General features: G+C 41.9%; 1 protein-coding gene across 1 annotated transcript in view; it reads right to left on the bottom strand.

Moving 5' to 3' along the window:
* arhgef28a (Rho guanine nucleotide exchange factor (GEF) 28a) overlaps positions 1 to 20,246 on the bottom strand; it is a 242,372-nt gene that overhangs the window by 119,120 nt on the left and 103,006 nt on the right. Inside the window, exons 10-12 of the mRNA XM_078396613.1 lie at positions 18,219 to 18,333; positions 7,617 to 7,659; positions 1,877 to 1,978 (exon numbers count right to left, since the gene is read on the bottom strand). Coding sequence (XP_078252739.1) covers positions 1,877 to 1,978; positions 7,617 to 7,659; positions 18,219 to 18,333 — 260 coding nt within the window. The remainder of the gene's footprint in view (positions 1 to 1,876; positions 1,979 to 7,616; positions 7,660 to 18,218; positions 18,334 to 20,246) is intronic.

Here is a 20,246-nt window from a genome sequence, read left to right as displayed (position 1 = left end):
GAATGGAGGGAAGGGATTAGATACTATTGCTCATTGTTATCTATGTGCTAATAATGTGCCAATAATGTAAGGATTAACAAATGTGAATGAAGTTCACAATTTTTTTATAGAGCCAGACTGACTATTGGAGAGTTTGAGTTTATTTTATTGTCACACGTGCCGAGGTACATTGAAGGGGTGGATGGAAAATTCCCATGGCTGAGGTATCCAGAACGAGGGGTTCACAGACTCAGGTTAAAGAGATTTAGGCTTGAGATGAGAGGAAATTGCTGCATTCAGAAGATGGCAAACCTATGGAATTCTCTACCACAGAAAGCGGTGGGGAAACAAATTACTGAATATATTTACGAACAAGGAAGGCAGAGTTATAGACACAAGAAGATAGCAGGGAGTAAGTGAAGTGTGTGAGAAGGAATATGATGTGGGGATGGATGGTCAGCCATGACAGCATAGTGGAGCTGCAGGTTTAAAGAACCAAAGGGCTCACTCCTCCAATCTTTTTACGTTTCATACATTCTAGGTAAGATAAAGCACGTTGTTGGTTCAAAGTTGGTCTTGCTTCACCAGATGCCTCAGCGCTATGCCTGCCTGTAGACAGATGAAACTCATGAGGCCTTGTGTAATCACAATCATCATCACACAACTACAGCGAGATTCCCTTTCAAAATAATTTGGCTAATGCAGTAAAGGTCAAGAGGGACACAGAATTAGCTTTTGGAAATCATCGGTGACATCAAATCTAAGGAGACTTGCACACAATATTCTTCACCAGCCTGTCAATGTTAAAAGACAATGACACAGAACAGGTGGCGAGGAAAAATATGTACTTCACAATATATGGAATTAATTATACACTCCAAGCTCGTGGAAAAACAACCACAGGTAATAATGGGTTCCAGACAGAATTTGAAAGGGAGGGTAATGGCCATATGCCTTTCAGAAGGTGCTGGCAGGATTCACACATGAGATAAAAAAATTACATACATCAAGCTTTATAGGTCAGTGTTATATAAACCATATTCTACACAGTAACATGTTTATATTGCTTGATTTCCATTATGAACCCAGATACGATGGTGGCATTTAAGAGGCTTTTGGATAGGCACATGGATATGCAGGGAATAGAGGAATACAGGTCACATGCAGGTGGATGAGATGAGTTTATCTTGGCATTATGTTCTGCACAGAAATGGTGGGCTCAAGAGACTGTTCCTGTGCTGTATTGTTCTGTGTTCTATGAATTTATATGTAGGAATATATAATTGAAAAATCAACACCGATATGAAAAGATTCAAGAGAGAAAAAGTGCATGGATGTATGTTAATCTAGACAGGCACAAGATCATAAGATCATAAGTGATAGGAGCAGAATTAGGTCATTCGGCCCATCAAGTCTACTCCGCCATTCAATCATGGCTGATCTATCTCTCCCTCCGAACCCCATTCACCTGCCTTCTCCCCGTAACGCCTGACACCCGTACTAACCACTGGTTGGGAACCTGGTGAGAAAAGAGAGGCAGCAGGCATTTAAACATACTCCCTGGAGCAAAAACAATCACTGCCAGTGAATCCATTCCATCGGAAGATTAACACTATCAACTAAGACTATCACTACCTGAATTTTTAAATGGCAAACATGGGCCAAACATACATTTGAGGAATCACTGGACAAGTCAGCACTGCACATGGTCACATTCAGTATTTTCACACTGTTGCCCCATTATTTAATTGGGGCAAATCACCAATAAGAATACATCATGTCAATAGCTGAATGCCCAAACACACATGGACGATCTCTCCAAATTAAGTGTAATCGAATTGAAACAGATGGATGTTAATTCACATAGACACATATTTAGTAGAGGACTGAAACGTACTCTTTAAGAAACTCCGGTAGTGTCAGGTGCTGCAGGGAGTCTGCTAGCTCCGAACAGCCTTCCTCATCAGCTGACTGTGCCCGTTTGCGAAAACTAAGTTCCCTATAGAAAATGACAGATTCACGATTTATTTTTTTCTGCAACAAAAAACACAACCAACAGAACTCCAGAATAATACATTCAGTTTGTTTGTTATTGCGACAAATTATCTGAAACTGAAATATATTTTCCAACACTGGGGTAAAACTCCTTTTGGTAAATTCAAAGCATACATCCATGTTTGTGGGGAGAGAAACAAAATGCAGGAGTAACGCAGCGGGACAGGCAGCATCTCTAGAGAGAAGGAATAGGTGATGTTTTGTGTCGAGACCCTTCTTTAGACTCCATGCTTGTGGTTTACCTAGAGATCATATTATCTGGATAACTTAAAATAAAATGCAATGTGACCCCTTGTAGACACCCATTATTCTGAATAACAAAATGATGGTTAATGTGTCAAGGCTTCCTGCCAGGACAGATTTACATGGTCACATTCTGACACACAACTTGTATTCACTGCTATAAAATTTGGAAAGGAAAGTTATGATCTGATGATCCGGACAAAATCAATCTATAAATGGCCTTTGGTGTCAAGCCCAACAAGCAAGAACGGGGTATTGATTGAGAATGATCAGCCATGATCACATTGAATGGCGGTTCTGGCTCGAAGGGCCGAATGGCCTCCTCCTGCACCTATTGTCTAATGTCTATTGTCTATTGTCTAATTCATAAAGTACCTCAGAAAGATGCTGAAGGCCTGTGCCTGAGATTGATGTACATTGGTTGGAGAAGAGCACAGTGGTGCAGTGGTAGAGTTGCTGCCTTACAGCTCTTGCAGCGCCAGACCCAGGATCGATCCCGACTACGGGTTCTGTCTGTACGGAGTTTGTACGTTCCTCCCGTGGGTTTTCTCCGAGATCTTCAGTTTCCACCCACATTCCAAAGACGTACAGGTTTGTAGGTTAATTAGCTTGATATGTGTAAATTGTCCCTAGTGTGTGTAGGATGGGTGTTAGTGTGAGGGGATCACTGGTCGGAGCGGACTCGGTGGGTTAAAAGGCCTGTTTCTGCGCTGTATCTCTAAACTAAACTAAAGAGCATTAGAAACAAACAAAGCACAGATTTTGTCATTTTGCCCAATCGCTTCATATAACTGCTTAGCTTCCATACTACAAGGCAATGAGAGTTGTGTCAAGATGAAGTGGGTTTGCAAATGGGATTCACTGCCAGTACTACACCTGTGTATTTGGTGCTGGTGACAGATACAAGTCTACCTAAGCTTTCAACTAAGCCTAAATCTGGACATGGATTTTAGAATAATAAGCAATAGTCAAATGTGAGATCTGGCTGGGTTGGGAAATTGGAAGAATGAAGAATTTAGAACATTTAACGTGAAAGAGTTTAGGACACTGAAACCGAGACAGAGAAATAAAAAGTATGGACATAATGGTTCAAAGTCAAGGCTACAACATATGAGAAGGTAATGATGGATAGTTTACTCAAGTCAACAACAGGGCAGATAGCTACAATGAAAAATAATCAGACCTTATGATATCTCATCGGATAAATAAAACGGAAATCCTAGAAGTTGAAAATGAGAATGTTCAACAAACATTGGCTCAACTGCCTCCAGGTTATTTTGTGTACTTCTACCTTTCATACTGGAGAAAGGGCATCTAGACACAGGGGCAGTACAAGAAAAGTCAGCAAACTAAATTCTAATTCAAGGCATCAGAGCATTAAGTCAGAGCATTAGCATTAAGATTGAAGATGCATAATTGGGATGGAGATGCAGACAGTTATAGATTTTATTATCGGCTGTGTCTAGTAAATATGTAAAACAGCCTTCCTGTAGAAGCTGTAACGGCAAATAGTGAAAAATGTATGGAAAAAATTGGATGTCTATTTCATAGATGTTTGAGAGGATATTCATGGACTCAGTTAATAGATTTTTGTTCAATCCTGTTACTCCTCAAGATTGAATGGCAACATTTAACATGAAAAAGTAAACAATTATGTGCAGTTTAAAGAGAATTTTGAAATACGTGTGCCTGATTAAAAGTGGAGTGATAAACTATTCAAGTGTGATCATTGATCACACAATAGAATTTTGTAATCTGAGGAATGTTGTGGTCAATCATGCAAAATAGATTAACTGTATATCTCAGGGTACCTGACTATAAACAGTTTAAACTGCATGCCTCAGTTTTAACATTTTTTGAGCGAGAGCCTTCTCATTTTATGTTTAGATATGATTACATTTATATTGTAGTCCATCCCTAGAAGATGTATTTTACGACCAGTGTTGGACTCCGAAATACTGAAATCATCCATCACGATTTCCAGATGTACTTACAATGCGGCTTTCCCTATTTTAATATCCTTCAGCAAAATAAAAAATGAATTTTAATTTTGTTTCCACTGAAGAAAGACTGGATAGACTCGGCTTGAACTCGCTGGAATTTAGAAGATTGAGGGGGGATCTTATAGAAACTTACAAAATTCTTAAGGGGTTGGACAGGCTAGATTCAGGAAGATTGTTCCCGTTGTTGGGGAAGTCCAGAACAAGGGACCACAGTTTAAGGATAAGGGGGAAGTCTTTTAGGACCGAGATGAGAACGTTTTTTTTCACACAGAGAGTGGTGAATCTGTGGAATTCTCTGCCACAGAAGGTAGTTGAGGCCAGTTCATTGGCTATATTTAAGAGGGAGTTAGATGTGGCCCTTGTGGCTAAAGGGATCAGGGGGTATGGAGAGAAGGCAGGTATGGGATACTGAGTTGGACGATCAGCCATGATCATATTGAATGGCGGTGCAGGCTCGAAGGGCCGAATGGCCTACTCCTGCACCTATTTAAAAAATTTAAATTTTTAAATTTTTTTAAAAAATTAAAATTGTTTGCCAATGCTGTGTAATTAAATCCAACGACTTTGGATTCAATAATCTTTTTTTTTTAAACTTATACTTTCGACCAGAAAAATTAAAATACCCCCTCACTGGATTTTACCTGATCTTTAACCTAAATTACAGGTTACCAAAATGAAACCTGGAAAACCATTGATATTAAAATTACAACCACAGTTTATATTTGTTCAGTGTTTCTAATGCTGTAAAATGGCCCAAGGTACTTCTTCAGAACATTATCTGAAAATAAAAAGACACCAGGCCAAACTGATGTTGGACCCTGTAATCATAAGGCTAGTCACAGAAAGAGTTTCAAAGGAGGAGGAATGGCGTAGAGATTAAGGGCTGGAATTGTAGAATCCAGTCAGTTGAAGACATAGATAATGGGTTGAAGGAAAAATAGATGAAGAGGCAATCGGAATTGGAAGAACAGAAAGAGATCACACAGGATTGAATTGCTACAGAGTTGGGGAGAAGCAAGGCTGCAAAAGAATTTGAACATGGGGGTAAACATTCTAAAGCAGTGGACTTACTATTCTGCATTGCCATTGTAGTTCAGCGATGATGAATGTGCAAGTTTTGGTTAGGATGCAGGCAGCAGAGACCTTGTGGAATTAAATTATTTGGCTGTACCTAACTTTACAAGTTCTCTCGGAGTGGAATGAATGACCTCTTCACATATTGCTTTCATGAAGTCAGCTGAAAATCATTTACTTCTATTAGGTTGCTTCTGATTCTTTTGCAATGTGTCACTTTCTATTAGTGAAATGGTGCAAATAGCAGGCTCGGCCACTGTCAATGAATGATTATCAAAAGGTCAGGTGGGTGCAGAGTGGTGCAGCGGTAGAGTTGCTGCCTTACATCGCTAGTGACCCGTGATCAATCCTGACTACGGGTGCTGTCTGTACGGAGTTTGTACGTTCTCCCCGTGACCACGTGGGTTTTCTCGGGTACTCTGGTTTCCACCAACAACATAGAGGTTTGCAGGTTAATTCTGTAAATTGTCCCTAGTATGTAGGATAGTGCTCGTGTAGAGTGTGGACACTGGTCAGTACAAACTCGCTGGGCCGAAGGACCTGTTTCCACCCTGCATCTCCAAAGTCTAAAGTAAAGTCATTCTGGCAAAATAACATTATTGGTACTGTTTTGGGATTAGTATAATGTTCCACCACGGAATGAATAAGCTCAAGGATTTCCTTATTAAATAAAACTCCTTCCTGAGTGAGAAGTAATAACAAAATCTTAGCACAGATGAAGAGACACATGCATAATATATAGGATCCAGTCAAAATGTCAGCAGCCATCAATATAAAAATTGCTTTGGTATCTTAGATCTAAAGTGCATTTCCTCTCTTGGTTTACAAATTGTAATTAGTTCCTAGAGTGTCGGATAGTGCTAGTGTATCGCCGATTGCTGGTTAGTGCAGACTCAGTGCGCCGAAGGACCTGTTTCCATGCTGTATCACTAAAGTACAGTCTAAAGTCTTTGCATTACCTCAAGTTACTATCAGGGCCCTAGTGAGACCGCACCTGGAGTACTGTGTGCAGTTTTGGTCTCCAAATTTGAGGAAGGATATTCTTGCTATTGAGGGCGTAGGTTTACTAGGTTAATTCCTGGAATGGCGGGACTATCATATGTTGAAAGACTGGAGCGACTAGGCTTGTATACACTGGAATTTAGAAGGATGAGAGGAGATCTTATCGAAACGTATAAGATTATTAGGGGGTTGGACACGTTAGAGGCAGGAAACATGTTCCGAATGTTGAGGGAGTCCAGAACAAGGGGCCACAGTTTAAGAATAAGGGGGAGGCCATTTAGAACTGAGATGAGGAAAAACTTTTTAAGTCAGAGAGTTGTGAATCTGTGGAATTCTCTGCCTCAGAAGGCAGTGGAGGCCAATTCTCTGAATGCATTCAAGAGAGAGCTAGATAGAGCTCTTAAGGATAGCGGAGTCAGGGGGTATGGGGAGAAGGCAGGAACGGGGTACTGATTGAGAATGATCAGCCATGATTACATTGAATGGCGGTGCTGGCTCGAAAGGGCCGGATGGCCTCCTCCTGCACCTATTGTCTATTGTCTATCATGGAATGGGAGCTCCTGCTGGCAGGCTAGGTTGTAAATGTATGGAGGTAGCACACTAGAGAAAGATCAAAGCTAGCTTTGTCTAATAACTACAAGAGCCTCTTACTAGCAGGCATGGGGAAAGAGATGTATGAACCTGAGGGGTGTGAGAGAACTCAAGAAAGAGGATTCCAAAGGATATAATTCCATGTTTGTTTGGCACAGTAAAATAAATGGAGAAGGAAACGTTGGGGATGAGACAAAATGCCGGGGGATTGGGTCGGATGGATATTAATGAAAGAGAGAAGAAAATTTAATGGCAATAAAGGAGAGACAGGTATGAATATGTTCATATACAATTCACACGGACTTAATTATATGCAAATCACATACATATATCAACATCCTCATATGCATGGACAGGAGCAAGTAGGAGTGGTCAATAAATAATGTCCTTTTCATTGATGACTATATCCGTTCAAATTAATTGAAAACTATACAAAACGAGAAATAAACAACGTCTGTGAAAATGTAACAAGTCACACAATCTCCCACGGTACACATTCTCTATCCTGAAAAACAATTGCCAGTTTTATAATCTAAACTTTGATTATCTCTAGAGGTAGATAGATTATGACTTTTTTGTTAATCATGTAATTTAGTTATGCTTTGTAACTGCCTGGTTACAAAGGCTTTTCCAGCTTAATCCAGTTTAAAATTCTATTCTTCACTGTACCTTTTTTCTTTCGGGTGCTCAGGTAGACTGAAGGTTCGCTGTTCTGAAATAAAGCAACATAAATATGTTTACAGAAGAAAAAGGTGAAAACAATACATGGCCAACTTTCTTTAAACTGTTAAGGAGTTTCCTTCAATAGAAAATACTCTGGACATATGCCTTGATCAGAAGTTTGACAATGAATATTGTCAAATCTATTTGTCATTCAGATTCTTTTGAATCTTTTCAAGATTATATGCTTGGCGAAGATTGCATATCATATCATATCATATATATACAGCCGGAAACAGGCCTTTTCGGCCCTCCAAGTCCGTGCCGCCCAGTGATCCCCGTACATTAACACTATCCTACACCCACTAGGGACAATTTTTACATTTACCCAGCCAATTAACCTACATACCTGTACGTCTTTGGAGTGTGGGAGGAAACCGAAGATCTCGGAGAAAACCCACGCAGGTCACGGGGAGAACGTACAAACTCCTTACAGTGCAGCACCCGTAGTCAGGATCGAACCTGAGTCTCCGGCGCTGCATTCGCTGTAAAGCAGCAACTCTACCGCTGCGCTCATTATATGTTTCCAAATTTTGCGCCATGCAGAAGCATGCACTCTCATGAATGTCTTGCATAATAAAACGTCCTCCATTCTGCTCCAAAATGGCATTTCAGTCCAGGTAGAATAGTTTTTCCTGCAAAAAGCCATTCTGGGCCTAGTTTACAAGTTGATGCAAAACTGGCCAATGAGTCATAGGTGAGCTGAATTAGAAGATTTAAATCGATAGCACCAAAGCAACTTGACAGTAAAAAAATCTTCAATGTTGTCAGTCGTATTTAAACTTACACCAATGTACTTCCTTGAAACACAGAAAAAAAACACTTCTCAAGTCCATGTCATCAATTTAAGACGCTTCTACGATTATCCCAAGCAAATTTAGGAAGTTATTACCAATTCATTACAACAACTGACAGCTAAATGCTGACCATATTATTTGCAAGTCTCACAGGAAGTCCTACCACAATTTTCAATGTTTAACAGGCTGTAGGAGAGAAATTGCTTCCTGGTAAAAAAAAATTAACTGATCTACAACAATGACCGTCGAAAGGTTGTGAAGCATGTACCAAAATTGCAAGATTTGAATTGGCAAACTAGTGGTGAGGTTAGGCTAAAATTCTAGGGGTGTGGTTGGACAGAAATTTATAGCTTAATTTACAGAAGGCTGTGGAGGCCAAGTCAGTGGATAATTTTAAGGCAGAGATAGATAGATTCTTGATTAATACAGGTGATTAAAACCTCTGTTTTGAGAAGGCAGGAAAATGGGGTTAGGAGGAAGACATAGATCAGCCATGATTGAATTGCAGAGTAGACTTGATGGGCCAAATGGCCTAATTCTACTCCTATCCCTTATGACGTTATAGATAACTACCGTTTGCAATTGTGGGTCAGTGCTAACAAATTCCCTTTAGGATTCTTCCTGGATGCCAAGAAGCTCAATATGTTAAACTTTATTAACTCCAGAATTTTGATTGCACATTTTTCATCCCCTGAGTAGTTCTTGTATCAAGCAAAACAGTCCATTCCTGGCTGTGTGTGCAATACATGCGCCATCAGGGTTATGAGCATAGAAACATAGAAAATAGGTGCAGGAGTAGGCCATTCGGCCTTTTGAGCCAGCACCGCCATTCAATGTGATCATGGCTGATCATCCGAAATCAGTACCCAGTTCCGGCTTTTTCCCCAAATCCCTTAATTCCCTGAGCCCCAAGAGCTAAATCTAACTCTCTTATTATCAATTAATTACCCCTCTCATTTTCTCTTTTCTGTGAAGGTGCACATGGATGACAAAGGATGGTGAGAGCAAAAATCCAGGAAATAAAAGGGCATATAAATTGGGAACGTGCTAACCAGAAAAGACCACTTTCCATTCATTGAATCTATGCAGCTTTCCATTAAACGAATCAATGCAGTGGTGCTTAGCAACCAACCAGACTGACTACCCTGGCCAACAGTCATAGTGTTCTAGGGAGATACAACACAAAAACAGGTTCTTCCACCCACCTTGTTAGACAATAGACAATAGACAATAGGTGCAGGAGGAGGCCATTAGGCCCTCCGAGCCAGAACCACCATTCAATGTGATCGTGGCTGATCATTCTCAATCAGTACCCCGTTCCTGCCTTCTCCCCATACCCCCTGACTCCGCTATCCTTAAGAGCTCTATCTAGCTCTCTCTTGAATGCATTCAGAGAATTGGCCTCCACTGCCTTCTGAGGCAGTGAATTCCACAGATTTACAACTCTCTGACTGAAAAAGTTTTTCCTGATCTCCGTTCTAAATGGCCTACCCCTTATTCTTAAACTGTGGCCCCTGGTTCTGGACTCCCCCAACATTGGGAACATGTTTCCTGCCTTTAATATGTCCAACCCCTTAATAATCTTATAGGTTTCGATAAGATCCCCTTTCAAGATTTCAAGATCAATTTATTGTCACATGTACCAATTAAGGTACAGTGAAATTTGAATTACCAGACTGCCATACTTAGTGAAAAGCAATAAGTCACACAGCCACATAAAGTAAAATTTAACATAAATATCCACTACAGCGGAATCCACATTCCTCACTGATGGAAAGTAATAAATTTCAATCATCTTCCTCTTGAGGGGTGATCTTACAGAGGTATACAAAATCATGAGAGGAATAAATTGGGTAGACGCCCAGAGTCTCTTGCCATGGGTAGGGGAATCGAGGACCAGAGGAGATAGGGTCAAGGTGAAGGGTAACTTTTTCACACAAAGGGTGGTGGGTGGATAGAACAAGCTGCCAGAGGAGGTAGTTGCGGCTGGGATTATCCCATCGTTTAAGAAACAGCTAGAGAGGTACATGGATAGGACAGATTTGAAGGGATACCTCATTGTGAATATGAAGATGAAGTAAAAGGGAATACAGGAGATATTGCAAAAGACTCTCGGAAGAATTGGAACAGAAGTTCTAGAGGGGAAAATAAATTAAGGGCAGGGCCAATTGTGACCGATGTGAGAGGGGAGGTAAATACAGAAGTTAAAGTGTTGTACTTAAATGCGCGTAGTATAAAAAATAAAGTGGATGAGCTTGAGGCTCAGTTAGTCATGGGCAAGTATGATGTTGTAGGGATCACTGAGACATGGCTACAAGAGGACCAGGGCTGGGAACTGAATATTCAGGGGTACACAATGTATAGAAAAGACAGACAGGTGGGCAGAGGGGGTGGGGTTGCCCTGATGGTAAGGAATGATATTCATTCCCTTGCAAGGGGTGACATAGAATCAGGAGATGTTGAATCAGTATGGATAGAAATGAGAAATTGTAAGGGTAAAAAGACCCTAATGGGAGTTATCTATAGGCCCCCAAACAGTAGCCTCGACATAGGGTGCAAGTTGAATCAGGAGATAAAATTGGCGTGTCAAAAATGTAATGCTACGGTGGTTATGGGAGATTTCAACATGCAGGTAGACTGGGAAAATCAGGTTGGAAATGGACCCCAGGAAAGAGAGTTTGTAGAGTGCCTTCGAGATGGATTCTTAGAACAGCTTGTACTGGAGCCTACCAGGGAGAAGGCAATTCTGGATTTAGTGTTGTGTAATGATCCTGATCTGATAAGGGGACTAGAGGTAAAAGAGCCATTAGGAGGCAGTGATCACAACATGATAAGTTTTACTCTGCAAATGGAAAGGCAGAAGGGAAAATCGGAAGTGTCAGTATTACAGTATAGCAAAGGGGATTACAGAGGCATGAGGCAGGAGCTGGCCAAAATTGACTGGAAGGAGGCCCTAGCAGGGAAGACGGTAGAACAGCAATGGCAGGTATTCCTGGGAATAATGCAGAGGTTGCAGGATCAATTTATTCCAAAGAGGTGGAAAGACTCTAAGGGGAGTAAGAGACACCTGTGGCTGATGAGGGAAGTCAGGGACAGCATAAAAATTAAGGAGAGGAAGTATAACATAGCAAAGAAGAGTGGGAAGACAGAGGATTGGGACTCTTTTAAAGAGCAACAAAAGTTAACTAAAAAGGCAATACGGGGAGAAAAGATGAGGTATGAGGGTAAACTAGCCAATAATATAAAGGAGGATAGCAAAAGTTTTTTTAGGTACGTGAAGAGGAAAAAAATAGTCAAGGCAAATGTGGGTCCCTTGAAGACAGAAACAGGGGAATTTATTATGGGGAACAAAGAAATGGCAGACGAGTTAAACCGTTACTTTGGATCAGTCTTCACTGAGGAAGATACACACAATCTCCCAAATGTTCTAGGGGCCGGAGAACCTAGGGTGATGGAGGAACTGAAGGAAATCCACATTAGGCAGGAAATGGTTTTGGGTAGACTGATGGGACTGAAGGCTGATAAATCCCCAGGGCCTGATGGTCTGCATCCCAGGGTACTTAAGGAGGTGGCTCTAGAAATAGTGGAAGCATTGGAGATCATTTTTCAATGTTCTATAGATTCAGGATCAGTTCCTGTGGATTGGAGGATAGCAAATGTTATCCCACTTTTTAAGAAAGGAGGGAGAGAGAAAACGGGTAATTATAGACCAGTTAGTCTGACATCAGTGGTGGGGAAGATGCTGGAGTCAATTATAAAAGACGAAATTGCTGAGCATTTGGATAGCAGTAACAGGATCATTCCGAGTCAGCATGGATTTACGAAGGGGAAATCATGCTTGACAAATCTACTGGAATTTTTTGAGGATGTAACTAGGAAAATTGACAGGGGAGAGTCAGTGGATGTGGTGTACCTCGACTTTCAGAAAGCCTTCGACAAGGTCCCACATAGGAGATTAGTGGGCAAAATTAGGGCACATGGTATTGGGGGTAGGGTACTGACATGGATAGAAAATTGGTTGACAGACAGAAAGCAAAGAGTGGGGATAAATGGGTCCCTTTCGGAATGGCAGGCAGTGACCAGTGGGGTACCGCAAGGTTCGGTGCTGGGACCCCAGCTATTTACGATATACATTAATGACTTAGACGAAGGGATTAAAAGTACCATTAGCAAATTTGCAGATGATACTAAGCTGGGGGGTAGTGTGAATTGTGAGGAAGATGCAATAAGGCTGCAGGGTGACTTGGACAGGTTGTGTGAGTGGGCGGATACATGGCAGATGCAGTTTAATGTAGATAAGTGTGAGGTTATTCACTTTGGAAGTAAGAATAGAAAGGCAGATTATTATCTGAATGGTGTCAAGTTAGGAGGAGGGGGAGTTCAACGAGATCTGGGTGTCCTAGTGCATCAGTCAATGAAAGGAAGCATGCAGGTACAGCAGGCAGTGAAGAAAGCCAATGGAATGTTGGCCTTCGTAACAAGAGGAGTTGAGTATAGGAGCAAAGAGGTCCTTCTACCGGGCCCTGGTGAGACCGCACCTGGAGTACTGTGTGCAGTTTTGGTCTCCAAATTTGAGGAAGGATATTCTTGCTATGGAGGGCGTGCAGCGTAGGTTCACTAGGTTAATTCCCGGAATGGCGGGACTGTCGTATGTTGAAAGGCTGGAGCGATTGGGCTTGTATACACTGGAATTTAGAAGGATGAGAGGGGATCTTATTGAAACATATAAGATAATTAGGGGATTGGACACATTAGAGGCAGGAAACATGTTCCCAATGTTGGGGGAGTCCAGAACAAGGGGCCACAGTTTAAGAATAAGGGGTAGGCCATTTAGAACGGAGATGAGGAAGAACTTTTTCAGTCAAAGAGTGGTGAAGGTGTGGAATTCTCTGCCTCAGAAGGCAGTGGAGGCCAGTTCGTTGGATGCTTTCAAGAGAGAGCTGGATAGAGCTCTTAAGGATAGCGGAGTGAGGGGGTATGGGGAGAAGGCAGGAACGGGGTACTGATTGAGAGTGATCAGCCATGATCGCATTGAATGGCGGTGCTGGCTCGAAGGGCTGAATGGCCTACTCCTGCACCTATTGTCTATTGTCTATTGTCTATTGACCAGGCGCAGGTAAATGGGACTAGGGTAGCTGGGACATTGTTGGCCAGTGTGGGCGTTGGGCCGAAGGGCCTGTTTCCACACTGCATCACTCTATGACTCTAAGATCTCGTAAAGTCATAAAGGGGTCAGTGCAGATGCTGTGGGTTGTCATCCTGATGGAGCGGAAGCCCAGGGCTGCAGGGCTCCTCCCTCCTGTGGTTCAGAAGTGTACTGCAATCCTATTTGGCATGCAAGCTTGCCTGGAATAATAGTTGAGCAGAACATAATGGGCGGCACGGTGGCACAGTGTTAGAGTTGCTGCCTTACAGCGTCAGAGACCCAGGTTCGATCCTGACTGGGGGGCTGTTTGTACGGAGTTCGTAAGTTCTCCCCGTGACCTGCTCAGGTTTTCTCCGGGATCTCCCACACTCTAAAGATGTACAGGTTGGAAAGTTAATTGACTTGGTGTCATTGTAAATTGACCCTAGTGTGTGTAGAGTAGTGTAAGTGTGCAAGATCGCTGGTCACTGCGGACTAGGTGGGCCGATGGGCCTGTTTCCGCGCTGTATCTCTAAGCTAAACTAAAGTGTAGGAGCAACTCAGTGGGTCAGGCTGTATCTTTGGAGGAAATGAACAGGTGACATTTCGGGTCAAAACCCTTCTTCAGACTGCTTCAGATTCTCAGGATCCTAACCTGAAACACCATCTGTCCATTACCTCCATAGATGCTGCCTGACCTGCTGAGTTCCTCCAACCTTTTTGTGTTTTGCTCAAGATTCCAGCATCAGCAGTTGCTTGTGTTCCAGAGGAAAACTTCTTCTGAATCACGACCTGGATGGTAATTGGGAGCATGGTGTGTGGGGTGTCAGGTTCTGACAGCAAGTGGATGTGGAAGCAATGCTGTATCCCCATTCCACCACCGAGGAGGAGTGGAGAAAGTTAACAATGGAACAAAGCCCAAAGAGTAGTCTATTTTGAGCAGGTGTGTGATCATAAGGTCACAAGGAATAGGAGTAGAATTGGGCCATTCGGCCCATCAAGTCTACTCCGCCATTCAATCATGGCTGATCCATCTCTCCCTCCTAACCCCATTCTCCTGCCTTCACCCCATAACCCCTGACACCTGATTTATGACTATTTTAATTAAGACTACCAGCTCCAGCTCTTCAAGCGAGGTCAGTTAAAACTGGATGCTGGTTTCTGCACATAAGCCATCCAAAAGCAGCATCAAAACCCGTAATTTAGTGGAGGAGATATCAAGCCTAAAATCCAGCACTCTAAAAACACGTGAAAGGCTGATACCCTTTGCCTTCACACTGCAGGACAATATCATTACTGTGACCCCATTAATGACATAGCATTAATTAACAGAAGGAGAACAACAAGCTTTCGAAAAGTAATTACCACAAACAAATAGCAGCTTTAGTGAAAATGACACCAACAATATTACAGAAAACATGCCGTACAATGATAATTTTCTTACAATGGGGATTGTTGAAATATGATTAGGAAACACATGCAAGCTTATTAAATGGAACTCGATGTGTTACACGAGCAGAAGCATTGAATCAATTATTCTCTTTACGTTGTCAGTTGGAAGATGGGCATTTATGTTCCCATATCGATTTGCTCAGGGAAGAATGCACTTAGCTTTCATTAACAAGGCACAAGGGAAACATCCAGATTCTGGATGCAATGAACCGAATGTCATGAGATTGATCTCCAGTTTGGTGGCCTGCATAACACAGATGAGAGAAACTATGTCTCCTTAGGCTGAAAGAGGACTTTAATGAGTGGCTTTACCCAATAAAGTGTTCAAAATATCAGGCAATAAAATAAAGTTACCATCAATTCACGGTAGATAGAAGCAGGGCATTTGCCCAAAGTGGTGGAAGAAAGAGATAGGATGTTTCACGTAAGAGCAATGCACATTTGGCATAGATTTCTGGAAAAATAATTAAGTTGAAGTTCAAGATCCTCTTTGGCATTGTGATGGGATAAAAATAGGGTCAATTATTATTATATCGCCTTGGGTGCATGAGTTGGACTGCACAGTGTTAACCAGTTTATTCTTGTTGGGCTCATTATATGGCTGATAAATTATTTGATTATCTGAGATACAGTATGTTTCAGTTGAATTTTTGTACTAACCAGCACTGTGTTGCCAGGAATAGAGGGCCTGAGCTCGAGGGAGAGGTTGAGTAGGCTGGGACTACTAATCCTTGGAGTGCAGGACAATGAGGGGTGATCTTATAGATATGTATAAAATCATGAGAGGAATAGATTGGGTAGATGCACAGTCTCTTGCCCAGAGTAGGTGAATCGAGGACCAGAGGACTTAGGTTTAAGGTGAAGGGCAAAAGATTTAATAGGAATCTGAGGGGTAACCTTTTCACACAAAGGGTGGTGGGTGTGTGGAACATGCTGCCCGAAGAGATAGTTGAGGCAGGGACTATCCCAATGTCTAAGAAACAGTTAGACAGGTACATGAATAGGACAGGTTTGGAGGTTGTATAGACCAAACGCAGGCAGGTGGGACTAGTGTAGCTGGGACATGTTGGCCGGTATGGGAAAATTGGGCCAAAGGGCCTGTTTCCACACTGTATCAACTATGAGAAATGTTGAGAGATCTCAATTGTGACTAATGTGGGTCCTTACAGTGTTAAAGTTAGTTTACATATGGATAATCTAGTTGGTACAAGCAAGCTATAAAATATAATGGGCAGCCCAGCAATTTTCAAGCCACATTCCTCTCAATGCTTCGTTCCACAAAAAAGCAACATTGATTAGAACTAAAACAGTGCCTTCAGAAACAAAGAACTATCGCACGAAAAGGTAGCAGGCGGGAATTTTGTGCAGGAAAGTGACAGGGTTATCTAAATGCAAGTGGTACTTACTACCATGGTGAAGCAGAGAAACTGATTTAGACAGGGAGAGCGCCTGAAGAAGGGAACGTCCACTGCTGAGAACGCCATCTACAGAGCAGGGACAAACTCATCAGAATGAACACATGAAATCTATTTGAATGCTCATTCATGGCGTGACTAATCCCCTGGGGAAAACAATCGATCAGCTTTCAACAAAGGAATAACATCAGAATTATAAAGAAGCAATAAACACAGATGAAATTATGCGGTTTGAAACTCAAGATTCTAATATTGTTTTCTCTTCAATTGCTTATTAAATATTTCAATGTATTAAATTTAGCCTTTTATCTGTATTAGTGGCAATCTAAAGATATACTGATGTACCATAATCTCAGAGAAGACCTACGATACGATACGATACGTAATGATACGATAAAACTTTATTCATCCCCGGAGGGAAATTGGTCTGCCGACAGTCACAACACACAGGGTACAAAAAACCTGAAATTAAAAGTGAAAACAACAGAAAAAGACAAGCGACTGTTGGCTGGCTGCCGCGTGCACAGCGCCTTCACCGGAACAAATGAACAAACAAACAAACGAACACAGACTTATCCCCTGGGCAGAGGATTCTAAACTAGAGTGCCCACCCCCCCTCCCCCACACCGGGTCCCCATTGTCCTCCCCTCCTCCTCACGCTCCTTGACCGTTGATCGCAGGTCGATCGCGAGGCCCCACTGCCGCCGAGGTTTCCCGCCATCGCCGAGGTTCCCGTTGCCACTGAGGTTCCCATTGCCACCGAGGCCCCACCATCGCCAGGGCTCCTGTTGCTGTCGAGGCCCCACTGCGGCCAAGGCACCCGCTGCCATCGCCGAGGTTCCCGTTGCCACGGAGGTTCCCATTGCCACCGAGGCCCCACCACCGCCTGTTGCCGTTGAGGCTCACACTGCCGCCGCCGATGCTCCCATCATCGCCTCTGCTGAAGCTCCTTCGCCCCAGGTAGGCCTCGCCTGCCAGCTTCACCGCAGTCCCCTGGGAGGCCTGTGGGGCATGTCGGGCCTAGCGGAGTGCCTTCCGGGATCAGGGATGTCATGAGCTAAACAGAATGTTTGTCACTTGATCAAGTTACTTCCCATTAGAAATTAATTTTGCATTAGTAGTAGTTCCATATTTCTGGAGTTTCACTGTCTTCTTACTCACCTATTGCCATACATCTAAGGCTTACATGCTTTGTATTAGCTGAATAAAAGGCTACTGCAAGATGCACAAGATGTGAATGGTCAGGTTCCAACTTCTCCTCCCTTTTAAACTAGTTAAATTCACAAGGAGGCACCGATGTTTCATTGAATAAAGCAAAGAATTGCCAAAATTGCCAAAATGATTACTGATCACTCTTTTGAGACTCAGTTTCTGACAAATGCAGGTGGCATTCCAATGCTGAAGTTGCTGGGATACTTGACGACATAGTATCACATGCTAAACTGCTTGTGGTAGGTTAACATTATGTTTAGAGAACAAATTAGAAATTAGAATAAAGCCTTTCACTCTACCTCGGTACACGTGACAATAAAGTAAACTGAAACTGAAATTATAATCTATACAATATCATACTATAACAAATTAACCAGAGAGCAAAAAGAATTCGTACTTTTGCTTTGAGTTATTCAGCAACAGACACGAATGTGAAATAGAGAGGCTATGGATACAATGGAAAATACCAGTAATATAAGTAGCCACAGCATTTTTGTCAGATATTTCAATATTTTGATATGCTGCGCATTTTTTTTTAAACGGCACTAACCTTCACTTGTGGAATCACACAAACTAAAATCCCTTACGATTCGAGATTTACTTTGCGATACTTTAGCCGAGGAAAGGGAGTATGATCGCATTCGAATCCTTGAATCTTCAGTCTCCTTTAAAGAACAGATGGAAATTACATCAAGCACAATATGCTGGACTCTACCACAAAACTGCTACTACAGAGATTAAACCTTTGAGCTCCATTGAAATGAACAGAGTACTTACCTCCAAAATGTCCAAACAGATAACATGTCACAAATGAGCAAATTTTGAATGTACATTAGTTTATTATCGTGACCAATCCAAGTTATCTGCTATGCAAATTACGTTACCTTATGAAAATACATTCCTTACATGTTAATATTTTGCAAAAGATGTTTTAGAATATGTACCATGTTATATTTGTGTAATTTAGCCATGCAATCTACATCAATCACATGTACTACAGAGCTGTGATGCCACACCATTAAGCTCATGGCACACAAAAAAAGACATGGAATTTTTATATCAACATGGTCATGCATGACAGCACATTGGCAACATGCTTGACAACAAAGCTGATTTTAACCACATATAGACAATTTATAGTTTCGCTGAACACCTTCGCTCAGTCTGCCTGGATCTACCTGATCTCCCGGTTGCCAAACACTTTAATTACCCTTCCCATTCCCACACTGACCTTTCTGCCCTGGGCCTCCTCCATTGTCAGATTGAGGCCAAACGCAAATTGGAGGAACAGCACCTCATATTTTGCTTGGGCAGTTTACAGCCCAGAGGTATGAACATTGATTTCTCTAACTTCAATTAACCCCTGCATTCCCCCTCTCTCCATCCCTCCCCCACCCAAGTTGTACCAGCTTCAAAGTCATCTTGTTGAGTCTCATTGTCTATAACTCATTCTCGCCTTACAAACAGCTAACAATGGCATTTCCTTTATCATCGTTACTTTTTTTTGCATATCTTTCATTCATTTGTTCTATATCTCTCTACATCACCATCTGTACCTCTAACTTCCCTCTCCCCTGACTCTCAGTCTGAAGAAGAGTCTTGATCCGAAACATCACCTATTCCTTTTCTCCAGAGATGCTGTCTGGCCCGCTGAGTTACTCCAGCTTTTTGTGTCTGTCTATAGAAAATGTAGGTACGTTACCATACCACTGAAGGGAAAAGAGGGCCGGATTTTGCAATCAGCAGTGAACATTTATTGCACCTGTAATTTGCCATAGACTTTCCATTAGATTTCATAATCGACATCAGAAACAATAAGTCCATTATGAAGTTGCATCAGTACTTGAACTGACTGAAATCCATTTCACTGAAGTCAATGGAATACATTTTAAAGGAAGAGTACAAAGTGCCGACACAACTATAAAGTGTTATAAATTATAAAACTATAAAGTGTGCTCAATATTACCAATCAGAGACAAAATTCTAAGCAAATCCTTAATCCTTAACCAAACAGAATGCATAGAATTGAGTTGCATGTAGACAAATTCAGGAAGTTTAAAATCAAAGTTAATTCACATTAAAATCAAGTAGGGCTAACAAAATAAAGTGAGGGAAGAAAAATAAGTTTATTCTGGAAACAAATTAGTTTTATTTAACTCCAGAAATTACTTATTAATGCTGCCATTGAAATGTCAGTAGTCAACTTAAGAAGAGAACGTATCTCTTCAGACTTTAGACTTTAGAGATGCAGTGTGGAAACATGCCCTTCCACCCACTGAGTGCTTGAAGACCAGTGATCACCCCATACACTAGCACTATCCCACACACTAGGTGCAATTTACCATTGACAGAAGCCAATTAACCGACAAACCTGGATGTCTTTACAATGTGGGAGAAAACTGGAGCAATCGGAGAAAACTCATGCAGTCACAGGGAGAGCATACAAACTACAGCACCCTTAGTCAGGATCAAACCCAGGTCTCTGGCACTGTAAGGCAGCAACTCTACCGCTGCGCCATTGTGAAGGCAGACGAGAAGGATTCACCATTGTCTGCCATGTCTTGGACAATCTCATAAC

This window comes from Rhinoraja longicauda, chromosome 3, assembly GCF_053455715.1.
Source record: "Rhinoraja longicauda isolate Sanriku21f chromosome 3, sRhiLon1.1, whole genome shotgun sequence".
In the NCBI taxonomy this organism is placed as follows: Eukaryota; Metazoa; Chordata; class Chondrichthyes; order Rajiformes; family Arhynchobatidae; genus Rhinoraja; species Rhinoraja longicauda.
The sequence above is the reverse complement of the archived record's forward strand: the minus strand, read 5'-3'. Positions and strand labels throughout refer to the sequence as shown.